This window comes from Sturnira hondurensis, unplaced genomic scaffold (genome assembly GCF_014824575.4).
Source record: "Sturnira hondurensis isolate 20B ecotype Veracruz unplaced genomic scaffold, ASM1482457v3 Scaffold0010128, whole genome shotgun sequence".
NCBI classification, from domain to species: domain Eukaryota; kingdom Metazoa; phylum Chordata; class Mammalia; order Chiroptera; family Phyllostomidae; genus Sturnira; species Sturnira hondurensis.
In genome coordinates, this window is record NW_028082759.1 from 9,357,509 (window position 1) to 9,371,620 (window position 14,112).

A 14,112-nucleotide genomic window follows, 5' to 3' on the forward strand; every position below is an offset into this window, starting at 1 on the left:
AACTCGTATTTGACCCGATGAACAGTCACCCTGATACCACTGAACATGCTGCTGATCCAGCACAAAAAAAACAGCTTTAAAAAACTTCTTGTAGTGAGAAGTGTTTCCATTTAAAGCAATGGGAACAGACCAGTTATCTGCACAGGTCGCAAAGATTCTGGGCAGATCTGCCACCTGGAAAGATATGAGCAAACCCCACGTTGATGGACGCTCATAGTAAATTTACTCACACCTGCTGAAGCGTTATCACGTTTACACGGTCATCTACGCTCAACTCTTGGCACTGACCACCAAGTTTGGGCGATCTTGAAACGTGCATGCCAGTCCTCTGACCCACTCTCGCTCTGCACTGCTGGTCCCCTTCTGTACATTTGCACCACCTAAAAGTACCGTGATGCAGCATAAGGTCCCTCCCCACCAGTCCATCCACAGTGCCACACACCCTGCATTTCACAGGCACATTCATCCAGACATCTGAAGGGCACCAGAGACCACAGAAGCAGCACCATCCTTCCAACCAGGATTTTGTAAAGTTGGCCCATGTCAGATATACTCAGGCCTAAATACAGAAAGAAATGAGAGGCAAGCCCAGCTGGTCTCACCCCATACTTCTACGTTTCACAGGAGTTTTGCAGTCTGAGCCCTCGAGTGTCTGGGACAGAAACGGAACCCGAGGCACCCACCATATAACACCGCCTGACAAGCTGCACTGTGACATTGTTGAAAGGTCTGGTGGAGCGCATGGCCCAGAGGGCGTGCTCACACGCCAGGGGCAGAGGACACGGCGCGGGGGGCAGTGCCAACCCTGCCCCAGGAGTCCACTTCCACCACAAGCATTGCTGCCAGGGAAACAGCACAAACAGGATGGAAGAAGGCACACCTGGTGCCCCACCCCGTCTCCCTTTAAACTCGAGATGTCCATGCATAGAACATCTCAAATTCAGCTGGAGCGTTTTATTAAATGCATAAAGCTCATTGGAATTAGCCAGTCCATAATATTTCTGTACCTTCTCCACAGTATCAAGGAGTGAAAAATACGAAGTTATTTATAGAGAGATGCATCAAATAAGATCAAAGGTAACTGATATTCCCAGACTAAAATGAGTCAAAAATCTGACTTTCAACAAATACAAAAATGTGTGTATTAAAAGGGTCAGAACAGATCAGAAAAAATAAGCACAGGCTTTTATGCCAGAGGCCAAAGGGATCAATTAAAGCTTAGTGACAATTTTATATGTAGTTGGTCTTCCTAGTCTAGTTTTGGTCACATTGCCATTGACTGTATTCACTACATGAGAATATTTGTCTCCTTTCAATCAAGGGACACAGTGAGAGGAACCAGGTCAAGGACCATGACAGGGCAGTGCCTGTTAAACACAGAAAGTTGGTAAGTTCTGTTCACTCAGAAACATGTTATGGGCTGACTGACTTTTAGGAATAGTATGAAAAGCCATGATAAAAATTAATTAGGCCCTGGCTGGTGTAGCTCAGTGGACTGAGCACGAGCCTGCGAACCAGACGATTGCGGTTCGATTCCCAGTCAGGGCACATGCCTGGGTTGCAGGCCAGTTCCCAGTAGGGGACTGATGAGAGGCAACCATACATTGATATTTCTCTCCTTCTCTCCTTCCTTTCCCCTCTAAAAATAAATAAATAAATATTTTTAAAAAACTTTTTTTAAAGTAAACTTCTTAGCCATGACATTCTAAAAACGCGGTGCCTTGTCCTAAGATTTTCCCCTAAGAAACTGTATTTTAACACTTACACCTTCACTAAAACTTTGCGCACAAACTAAACATTCGGCATCCACAAGTAAAACTCAAGTCCCAGGTGAGAACAAATCCCATTTAACCCAGACCGGAGACAAAGAGGAGGGAAAGCCCATCAAGGAGGATGTAAAGATTACCATGATTCTTCCTGGAAATTTCTTGCAAGTCTGACTGGTACTGAGGTGAGTTTCTTGGAGAATGATTTTCAGGTAGTTTCTTAGAGGTCTTCAGAGGACCAAGCTCTCGCTCCTTGAGCTCAGCTATGTTTTCTGAAATTTTAACATCCGTTTCCTTAGGAAACATACATGTCTGTATTCCCTCCTTCATATGACATTCTGAAGAAGTGGTATGGACTACGATTGCATTTTTCAGTGCATTTTCTTCTTTATTCAATAAGTTCTTGGGAAAGGCTAAATTCTTCTGCAGGTTAACATTTATGCCACTTGGATATTTGAGGTTTGTCCAGTTTTCCGCCATTATCTCGGTGCATGCGTCCTCTTTTGGAGCAGACAGGGAGCTGGCCAGGGCCGAGGTCTGTTTGTCCTCTGTGGCCACGGTAGCACTGCTGGCGATCGGTGTGCTGGGTTTGTGTCTGCTATAATAGACTGAGCACTTATGCTTCTTCTGAGAATGGCCGTAGGTAGCGGGGCTCCTCTTTGCGGCATTCTGCATCCTGCTGGGCGGACTGCTTACTGGAAGGCAGTTTTTCCCTCTGCCTTTGTCAGAGGGGCCGTAGGTATCGAGAAAGTTCTTGCAATTGCTTCTGAATCGAAGAGAAAAAAAAACAGCAAACATAAAGCCACACCGAGTAAAGCTCTACCTCTCCATTTGGAAATTCCCGAGAAAGAGGCAGCACTCGGTATCATGAGTCTAGAGTTCTACCTTGCTTCTTCTATACCTCTGTGAGTTCAATAAACTAAGTCCTTACACGAAGTCCATCTTATAATAAAAGAAATGGTACAGCCGTCACACCCTAGCAAAGAAACTATAATGAAACGAAGTTGTAATCAGGCTTTATATTCCCTTAAAATAAAATCAGAAATGAGTGGCATCAAAGGCAGGCAGCACCCCGCCACCCCTGCACAACACGAGGATTCTTACTTGTGCGGAGGAGAGCTGATGGCGTCCATCGGACAGCTGTTCTGCTGTGACGCAGAGCTGGCGTTTTGCCTCTGTCGCGTCTTCATGAACTCCATGAGGATGTACTGTGCTTGTTGGAAGGCTATTAAAATCACACCCAGCAGGGACAGACTGAGCAAAAAAGCAGGGAGGTTCATCACTGCGTAGTTCTGACAGGCATTCAAAACACTGCATTTATTACAGGAGATCAGTGATTGGTTGTAGGTAATGTCTACAGATACGGCATTAAAATTCCATACAGCCTATGACATCACGTTCTCTGACATTTCTTAAAGGTTTTTTTAAAAACCTTTTTTAAAAAATGTGCATATTTATAAGTCTGACATTTCCATTCAATTCTAAAGATGGTTCCAGGATAGAATCACTCTAAAAGGGACATTCTAGCCTTCTAATCTCCAATTTCAATGGCCACTGAGCCAGCAAGAGCAACATTTGTATCTGCCGCCATGACTGCCAATGAACACAAAGGGCGCATGACTGTCCTCTAGGTCCTATGAAACTCTTACAATTCGCTTCCCATTATCTTAAAGCTTACCGGTTACTGCTTGCTCTACTTCTTATGTCAAGGCTCTCAAACTGATATAAATTCCCCTGAATCCATGTGCTTTGATTGCCCACATTCATGCCACGACTGGATGGTTCTCCACTCAGTGAGAGGAGGCCAGCGACGACGGTGGCGGTTTACCTGACAAAGAAGACCGTGAGCCTCCAAAAGGACTCCTCCCAGCTGGGCCCTGGAACCACATCTGCGCACAAAGGCAACAGGTGATGGGGGAGGGTCACATTGAGAGTGAAGCGAAACTCTAGGTCGGCCGCAGTGATGAGCGTCAGCTCACGGATGACCCAGGAAGAGGTAAAGTCTGGAGTAAACCTGGCAACAAAGATTCATCTTCACCAACTTTAATTTTGGGCACATTACATAGTAATCATAATACCAAAATTTCTTACTTGTATAAGAGAAATGCTTACACAAAAACAACTTAAGATGTTTTACCAATGAAAATAAGACCCCCCCCCGCCCACTAGACATTAAAAACATCCCAGAACTTCAGTGAAGTTAAAGTTCCGTACTCACACGATGCTGATGTCTCGTGATGCATTTGGGTGCAGGGAAAACGGATGGCAGTCCAACACTTCGAATCCATAACCTTGGCAGCTGTACCCATTAATTTTCAGAGATGTGACCGTGACAGGAAGTGGTCCGATATTTTCAACTTTAAAGTTCTTGGTAATAGATAAAATTTGCTTGCTATCTTTCAGTTCTAGTGAGAATGAAAGAGGAAATTCAGTATATATGATCTTTAAAATTTATTTAAAATAATTTATCGAATCAACAGACCACATGCACAATATTAAAATGTAAAAGAAAGTTCAGTGTGAGCTCAAAGCATGACATGGATCTCATTTCTGGAACAGTTATAGATTTTGTTATACCACCAATATGTAATAAAAATAATTAGTTAAGTTTTTCTTAAGCTAAACCATCTACCTAGGTACCAAGAGTAATGAACATCTCTCCTTTATTTTCTTACTTATTAAAGGTTAAGGTTAAAAGTATAGTCTTCTCAGAAACCAAATCATTTGGATTTGCCACCAGGCCCCTGAGCCCTCAGCCCCGGACATCCTCACTCACACCGGACAGGGACCAGCGAAAAGGGTGTGCGTGCGCTGCTGTACAAGGCCACCACAGCCACCAGANCCATCTACCTAGGTACCAAGAGTAATGAACATCTCTCCTTTATTTTCTTACTTATTAAAGGTTAAGGTTAAAAGTATAGTCTTCTCAGAAACCAAATCATTTGGATTTGCCACCAGGCCCCTGAGCCCTCAGTCCCAGACATCCTCACTCACACCGGACAGGGACCAGCGAAAAGGGTGTGCGTGCGCTGCTGTACAAGGCCACCACAGCCACCAGAAACACAGTTCCAAGATCCTGCTACATGGACAGGAAGTAAGTGATTGAATCCTTGCAAATAAAAGCACATTTTATGTTTAAAAAGGAAGAGTTATCTCTTTTTTTAAATGTCCCTTAAATTTATAACCCACAGTCTAATATTTTCTTTGTTATATTAGGATTAATATTTTATCTAGTTCTATAATTTTTATATTACTCTAATTCTAGGTCAACTCTAAAGGAATCAATAAATGAGTGAATGAATGAATGAATAGAAAAATGGTGAAAGACTTTTAATGCAAAATAGCTAATAAAATTTTTCAAAGTATACAGGAACTAGTATAAAGGACACATGGACAACAACTAAGGGGGGTGGAAATGGGAGGGAGGTGGGGAGCACTGGGGAGTGGGCTGGGATGGGAGTAAAAGACAGAAAACTGTACTTGAACAACAATTAAATTAAAAAAATATGTTGACATACAAAAAAATTTTTTTTCAAAGTCAGTGTTCATTCAGCATAGTTTCCTAAATCAAAAAAAAAAAAAAAATAGGTCTGGCTGGTGTGGCTTAGAGAATTGAATGCCGGCCAGTGAACTGGAAGGTCACAGGTTCGATTCCCGGTCAGGGCACATGCCTGGGCTTTGGGCCAAGTCCGCAGTTGGGAGTGTGTGAGAGGCAACTGATCAATGTTTCTCTCAGCACATGTTTCTCTCCCTTTCTTTCTCCCTCCTTTCCCCGTGTCTCTAGAAATAAATAAATAAAATCTGGGGAAAAACCCAATCAGGCATTAAAACAATTGCTACAAATTATCCAATAATTTCACCAACCAGCTTGATCCATAGAAAACATATTGTTACACTAAAATGCTTTCCCTGTGTTCCTGAAATTAAAAATAATAATAGGAAAAGAAAAATTTACCAGAAATACTCTATATCTCTTATTTATTTTTTTAGTTCCTGAGAAAGTTCTTGAAATTAATATAAGCAGTTTAAAAGCACTGAACTGAAATACATGCATAATTTAGAAATTTCTAATGGGAACACTTAAGTAAATGTATAGATCTCATTGTCTGGTACAGTAGCCAGTGAATCCATATAACTACTTAAATTTAAATTAAAGAACATTTCCATTACTGCAAAAAGTTCCATCAGAGAGCATACCTGTAGTCGTCTATCTGTCATTTGTGATTTTCTAGATTAGGTAACTGACAGCCAAATTCACAGGTTCATACTTTTTATCTTATATATCTGACACCATGCCAGTAATTTAGCAATTACTTTTCCCCTCTATATCTAAAATATATTTACATTGGGTATTGCTCTAATTGAATGATTCCAACCCATTTAGGCTCAGATGGTTGCCTGATTTAATCATTTGCAACAACACAATGAATCTACTATAGGAATTGTAGAAGAATCCTCTTATAGAACACTTTCACTCCTGGCTGTAGCACCAAGTGGCCCCAGCAGAGTGCCACGCATAGGAACTCACGTCGACGGCAGTCCATCAGCGTGGACTCGGGCACCTTGAATCGGAGCGAACCTCCCGCGCCCGGGAGTCTTCCGCCCACTTTCAGTAACTCGCGGGCTCCGAATCCCTCCACACCAATCACGTCCATAACGGTCAAGTTATTCCTTCAGTGAAAGCAGATACAAACAAAAAGGCATTACAACAGAGTCACAAGACACCATGCACTTGAACTTACAACCTCCTAGTTACCAAAAATATTCTTAATGTTTTTTAAAAGAATGTCAATTTAAATTATGCGGCATCTCTGGCCATCTCACAGGCAATGGAAGCAGCCAAGCCCAGAAGAGTTAGACCTGACTATTCAAGAAGGAGTGAACAATTATGACTGCTCTTCAATCCCAGCCCAAGAGTCTAAACCCATGAATTTAATAACCAGCCACCAGGGTGGTTATTAAATCCAACCTTCAAGAGGAAAAAACTAAAGAAATATATAGGAGGTAGGAGGACAAAGAAACACTAGCAAATGCAGACAAACGGATAAAAATTGTTTACAACACAGTGAACTAAGGTGTTTTCACAGTAATTGGACTATAAGAAATTCTGCCTTAGAAATAATTCTAGAAGTAAAATCCTACTGTTTACTGAACCAAAAGATTTAAAATATCATCCCACAAATAATTTCTATCTACTCAATTCTTTTTTTAAAAGATTTTATTTATTTACCTTTAAAGGGGAAAGGAAGGAGAGAGGGAGAGAAATATCAATGTATGGTTGCCTCTTGTGTGTCACCTGCTGGGAACTGGACTGCAACTCAGGCATGTGCCCTGCCTGACTGGGAATCGAACCGCAATCATCTGGTACTCAGGCCTGCACTCAAACCACTGAGCTACACTAGTCAGGTGCTCTACTCAAGTTCTTATTAGTCAAACGGTAATTCTGACATAGCTTTTGCCTTGTCATTGACTGCAGTCTGGATTCCTAGGTTGCAAAAGTTAAGTGAAAGTGATGTTTGAATGATGCAGACCAGACTGAAAGCCAGTCATCATTAATGTAAATACTACAGAGGCAGAGAAAGAATTCATTTATAATTAGGCAAAATAAATACGTTCACATCTTTACCAAATGATGAAAAGCCTTTATTTGCCACTTAAAAGCCTTTAAGTGATGTTACATGATTGATATTGTTTAGAAAAAAAAAATTATGCATCAAAATAAGACACCCCCCAAAATAAATTAACTACTATAAAAACTTTAGGCTTTCTTTTTGAGTCTGGGATAGTTTAAACTGGGATGAAGTAAAGTTCATAGCTACATTTCCTACAACCTTAGTTCTTCCACAGAGAATGGGTTTAAAGTGAAATATGTCATCATCAGAACATTAGGCGTCTGAGTTAAAATGCTTCCTAGAACTTTCAGTCCATTTGCCTTCTGATGGCACTCACTCCCAGAAGGACAAACTCATACAATATCCTAAAGGAAGTCCAGAGTAGGAAAGTCGTTGCCAGCTAATCTAATACTAGAAAAGCTTAAAAAACAACTGAAGTGTCACTTATTAAATATTAAATGTGTTAGACTTCTCACTGATGCAGAGAGCTTCAACAAAGGCCTGCGCTTATTGCAAATTTTGAAAGAAGACTTTCAACAAAGACTATCTAAATATTTTTAAAAATTAAGAAAAAACATTTAGCCGCTTAAATCAGTTAGCAATATAATGCTCATTTAAAAGGAAGGAAAAGCAGCAAAAAGAGCCAATGGGCTGAACGAGGCACTTCTTCCAGTGTCCTTTGGGACTACTGAGAATTTCAGAAGCAAGACAGACAGATACGAGAGTGGTGCACATCCGAACACTGTGGAATGAAATGTATACAGCAGTGTTTTAATTATTTTTCTGAGCTAAGACAGAGAAGTAAATATATATACGTGTGTGTGTTTGGGTGCATTTGTGTAGGTTCTGCCCCCTGTGAGAACAGCAGATGAGAGATGCTGAGTGAAATGCACTGCGGCTCTTGGATAGTTGGGCACGCAAGCCCTATGGTGCATGGGAGGAAACTGAGGCAGAGATTAACTATGGCGCCTCTCCTTGCCTCTCTTCTAGGCCACTGCCTCTTGTTACCAAGCAACACTGCCTCATCACTGAAGGCCTAAGATGTGAGGGTCAATTCTCAGCTAAAGAGATCATGGATTCTTGAGAGAAAAAATTTAGACAGACAAGTCAGAGAAAAAAAAACAGAGTCCAGGACTGGGCCACACCTACCGGATTAGTATGAGTGAGGTAACTTTTCCGTAGTCAGCTGGCGTGAAAACCACACCGACCCTTTTCACTTCCAAAGGCTGCAAACGGAAGTGGAGGCTGCCAAACCTGGATTCCTCGGCATGCATACCCTGCAAATTTAAGAAGTGCAATTCAACAATTCCTGTAGAGCAAGCTTCTGTCTTCATTACATGCATTTTAGAGTATAAATACGACTATTTTTCTTTTAATTTCCAGGTGTGACCACCCTAATCAACCCGTTGAACTCATTTATCCTGAGTTCACACCAATGAACAGTTCCCAAGCCACGGCTGAGAAGCCCGGGCAGAGCCTGCAGGACAACAACACGGGTGCTGGGAAGGGGAGTCACCTCCTGGCCGGGCTGGGAGTTGGGCAAGAAGCCTTCCACACCAAGATGCCTGGAGTGGAAACCGTCGCTTAGAACCAAAACTTCCACTTGAACGCCCCAGGGATCCTGCCAAACCNCTTCCAAAGGCTGCAAACGGAAGTGGAGGCTGCCAAACCTGGATTCCTCGGCATGCATACCCTGCAAATTTAAGAAGTGCAATTCAACAATTCCTGTAGAGCAAGCTTCTGTCTTCATTACATGCATTTTAGAGTATAAATACGACTATTTTTCTTTTAATTTCCAGGTGTGACCACCCTAATCAACCCGTTGAACTCATTTATCCTGAGTTCACACCAATGAACAGTTCCCAAGCCACGGCTGAGAAGCCCGGGCAGAGCCTGCAGGACAACAACACGGGTGCTGGGAAGGGGAGTCGCCTCCTGGCCGGGCTGGGAGTTGGGCAAGAAGCCTTCCACACCAAGATGCCTGGAGTGGAAACCGTCGCTTAGAACCAAAACTTCCACTTGAACGCCACAGGGATCCTGCCAAACCACCCCTCTGCTACACAACCCCAAATGCTCTTCAATATTTAAGTATATATAGAAACCATCTTTGTTATACAATATTTAGTCTTTCCACTCAGAAATTCTTCACTTATTCATATCCTTCTTTATTCTAAGATTTCTTTCTCTGAATAAATCTTACAGTATAAATTTAATATTCAAGATTTTGTTCTTTATCATTTTTTCTCTTTCCATAGGGGGTCAGGGGTTTAGCTCCTTCCCACTAAAAATGATTTTTAAAAGTTATTTAAATTGTTTTATTGCTGCTCAAGTACAGTTGTCTGCATTTACCCCCCACACACCTCCCCCCAGCCATCCTCACCTCCCTTTCCCAATCCCATCCACCCTTGGTTTGGTCATGAGTCCTTCTTAGTCCCAAACAATTGATTTTTTAGAGCTATCATTACACAATCTGTATGGCAATAATTCTCCGTTTTATCTTTTAATTTTTTTATTTGTCTTATTCTTCTGTTGTTGCTAGTGTTTCCTGTGCTATCTTGAAAGAAGAAATAGGGATAGTATTTGACGCATTTTCATTAGAACTACAAACCTCGAGAAGGGAAATACCCTGCTTGATATGCACAATGTGAGTATCCAATAGAAAACTGCTGATTTTTAGCATTAAAACTATAATAATAACAGCAGCATTTATTAAATGGTACTTCAATATTACGCCTGTCAGGGCAATGGTACGCCTGTCCTTCAATGTCAGGCGCTGAAACACAATCAGCTGTATAAAATGCTGAGTATTCCATAAACCTTACTGATTCTTTAAACGCTATTATGAGTGAGAAAGATGAGGCTTAGAGATGTGAAATAACTCGCCCAGGTCACAGAGCAAGAACATGGCAGAGCCTGGATTGGGAAGCTTGATTGCCCAATTCCCCATGCTCTGAACCAAAGCAATGACATTTCCAAAGGGGAACCAACACAATTAGAACACAGGCCCTTTCTTTATACGTCAAAGGGCTCTGATCAGAATTTTAAGTTGAGTTTTGAAGTGTCTCAAAAGCACAGACACTGACCATGCTTTTTGTCACTGTAATAAAATCACAACGGCAGTAATTACCTTTACCACAAGAGGTGTACATTTGGGGGTGGGGAGAATGTTCCCTGAGAGATTTACAAACCTTTCTCCAATGAGTTACACCATTTGTTCAAATCTGAATAGAATATTTCTAGGGAAAAGGAAGTAGCATTATTTTTGGAATTTCAAATTACCTATCATTCAGTACTAGTGGGACGAGCACGCTCTCAGGATCGAGACTAACCCACCTCCACGAGCCCTGAGAGATGGCTGGGGATGGAGCGGGGCAGGCACACTAACAAAGGCAAGGCCACGCAGCCTGGACCACTTGCAAAGAGAAAGGACCGTCTGCTGTTCGTGCGTTTCCTATTGTAGCTAAGTCTCTAGTAAAAAGCCACTCAAAAACTCTCTGTGATGGATTTCACTGTAACTCAGTTGGAGGTCATCTGTGGTCTCCCTCTTTCTGTTATTCAAGTTAATCTAGAGCTAACAGTGTATCTTCGGAGGGGTGAGCCAGGAGAAAGGAAAACATAGCTGAGGCAGTTAAATATGCGTGTGTGTGTTAGAAAGAAAGTTCTATACACGTGTGTGTTTGCATGCGCGTGTGTGTACTGTGCTCTAACAGAGGCCCCATGTTTGAATGGATGGACACACACAGAGTGCCTGTAAGAAAGACTCAGCTCTATACAAAGAGCCACAGAACCAGGGAGCGAACACTGAAGAATTAGGCTGCCAAGTCCCCGGTCCAACCACATCCTCGCCACATGACATGTTTATTCCGACTTTTGGGGATTTATGCGCGACCTCGAAAGGGCCCAGAGGCTTGAGACTTGCCGAGAAATCCTCTCTCATAGATGAGGTGACTGTCACAGAAATGGAGTGACTTGCTAAAAACATGAAGCCAGTTCTGTAAGAAATCTTTTTTTAATGTATTTGATTTTAATATCTTATTTGGCCCTAAAAAGAATTGGATGGGGGCCAAGGAATCTTAAGAGAAGCATGAATTCTGGGGTCTCAAATTTTATGGTTTTCTACATAGCCCTGATTCAATTGTTATTTCTTCACTTACATGAATCTAAACCATCAAATTCGAATGATTTGTGAGGGAGCATGAACCAGGAGCTCCTGCTGCATTAGTTAATTGGAAAAACCTGCCATGTGTGTGTGTGTGTGTGTGTGTGTGTGTGTGTGTGTGTAAAATGCCTGGACTATAAAAATAAGAGAGCCACATATATTATGTAAAGACCCTTGAAACATAAATCAGCGAGGCCCCTATGCTATGTGTCTGGTTTGTGAGCCATTGTTTTTTTCTGTTTAAAGACATCCTACCTGGTAAGGGCAAGCTTTGGTTAGCTGGAATTCACCCGTTGTGAAATTAATCATCTGCGTGTCCATGCCAAACCTATAAAGAGAAAAAAATGTTAAAACAGCATTCAAATCACCAATCAAGAATAAGATGTGTGTGCACCCACAGATTTCTATGTATGTGAGCACATGTATTTGCACATAGCAACTCTGCCCCAGCCCCCACACCGTCCCTGGCACATTGTGAGTGCTCAGTAAAAGACTCTGGCAGCACAGAACAAGCAATTTGTTCCCTCCAAATGGTTCACATCTACGGAACCTGCTAGGAAGTGACTCCCAACCAAGGGTAATTTCATCTCCCAGTTTAAGGTCCAGTGGACATTTGGCAATATCTGCAAAAATCTGGCGTTGTCACAGCTGAGGAGGTTCGTCTGGCATCTACTGGGTAGAAGTCAGAGATGCTAATAAACAGCCGTCCAGGCCCAGAGCAGCCCCTTCCCCCCCAGAGAATCCTCTGGTCAAAACTGTCAGTAGTGCTGAAGCAGAACAACCCTAGGACAAGGGAAGATCCTGCTGAGCCAAAAGGAGGAAACACTCTAAGCAAAGCTGTAATGATGCGAAAACAAGATATAACAGGCACAAACTAACAGTAGCATCATCTTAGCCTGTTTAACAGCACTAGACTAAAACACTACACTCATTTCTCATGTGCCCCTAGAGAGCACTGTGATTCAGATTCTAAATTTTAAGAGTATTTGTGGAAAATCATGATTGTAAAGGTTCCCTGATCGAGAAAAGAATATTCTGCTGGCAACTGCACTTGACATAGAAACCCTCAAACCGCCCCATAACAGACAAAACCGGTAATTTCCAACAAGTTATGTGTGCCAAGTTGCTGGGTGCCCAAGGAGCACGGGCGAATACCGCGTCCATCCACAGAGAGGGTCTGGGTGAAACACGGAAGGGCTTTAAATGAGTCTGAATGGCGTTTCCCAAAAGGCCCATCGGAAAGTCTTCACCGACTGGTGCTTTACCATTTGTTGAGCAGATGCACGGCAGCTTCAGGTTTTGGATACAAGGAGAGAGGAAGCAGCTGCAAGGAGACTGGCAGGGAGGAAGGGTTCTTCACCACAAAGTACTGCACCTGGAAATGGGAAAGGAAAATCAACACCCTGGGAAGAACACAGCATCGCCCCTGCAGTTTTCCTGCAAAAAAACCTGCATCACCTGAATCAAAGCAGGAGGAGCTATCGCAGAGATCAAACTAAGGGACGTTCTGGAAAATAAACAGGCCGCATGCTTGGAAACTGTCTATGTCATGAAAGACAAAGGCTGAGGAAGATGAAGGGATGAAAATGACTCGACCACGCACTGCAAGGTCCTGAATTGGATCGTGCTCCAAGGGAGGCAGGAGTGGTATGTGTGTGTATGTGCACCTTTGCTTCAGCAAGATAACTGGAAAAATTTGCATATAGACTGCAGACTAGACAACACTTCACAATTAATGTTACATGTTCTGATTTGGGTAAGTATACTCTGGTCTATAAGATGCTCCCGTTTTTAGGACATTTGCACTGGAGTAACCAGAGGTCTGACACTCATTCAGTGGCTCATAAAAATAAGTGTGTGTGCACGCACGCACACATACAGAGGGGGAAGGAATGACAAAGCAAGCATGGCAAATGTTAAAAATTGATCAATTCTTTGTGAAGGGCAATTGGGCATTCTTGGTATTATTCCTGAAACTTTTCTCTACATTAAAATTATTTCAAAATCAAAAAAAATTTTTAGCCCTGGCTGGCGTAGCTCAGTGGATTGAGCGCGGGCCTCCGAACCACACGATCGCGGTTCGATTCCCAGTCAGGGCACATGCCTGGGTTGCAGGCCAGTTCCCTGCAGGCCAACTCCCAGCAGGGGATGCACGCAAGGCAACCATACATTGATGTTTCTCTCCCTCTCTCCTTCCCCTCTAAAGATAAAATAAATAAAATCTTAAAAAAAAAATTTTTTTAAGTAGTCTTAGAATGTCATCCCTAAGCAGTCCAATGAGTGTTGGATGAAGTGTAAAAAATTCCTCAATCCTAGTGAGATCCGTCTTTGGCCATGAGACTTATGAGACATAAATGGAGGTTGGCTGGTGTCATTGCCTTCCCCTCACCCTGCTCACTGCCACCCCTGTCAAGGATGGAAATTGGCACCCTGAGGATGCAAGGTGGACAGAGAGGAAGAGCCTGGGTTTCTGATGGGGTCACGGAGCCATCTCACCAGCTTTGGGCCTCTCTCCTGCATGCTTCTCATTATCTCCCAGAGTTAATGAGAGTTTGTTAGAAACAAACTAACTCCT

General features: G+C 42.5%; 1 protein-coding gene across 1 annotated transcript in view; it reads right to left on the reverse strand.

Moving 5' to 3' along the window:
• Positions 1-14,112, reverse strand: part of TMEM131L (transmembrane 131 like) — a 140,433-nt gene that overhangs the window by 23,706 nt on the left and 102,615 nt on the right. Inside the window, exons 18-25 of the mRNA XM_037058366.1 lie at positions 12,803-12,912; positions 11,793-11,865; positions 8,528-8,655; positions 6,295-6,437; positions 3,985-4,171; positions 3,595-3,780; positions 2,871-3,020; positions 1,907-2,532 (exon numbers count right to left, since the gene is read on the reverse strand). Of these exons, the coding sequence (XP_036914261.1) occupies positions 1,907-2,532; positions 2,871-3,020; positions 3,595-3,780; positions 3,985-4,171; positions 6,295-6,437; positions 8,528-8,655; positions 11,793-11,865; positions 12,803-12,912 (1,603 nt within the window). The remainder of the gene's footprint in view (positions 1-1,906; positions 2,533-2,870; positions 3,021-3,594; positions 3,781-3,984; positions 4,172-6,294; positions 6,438-8,527; positions 8,656-11,792; positions 11,866-12,802; positions 12,913-14,112) is intronic.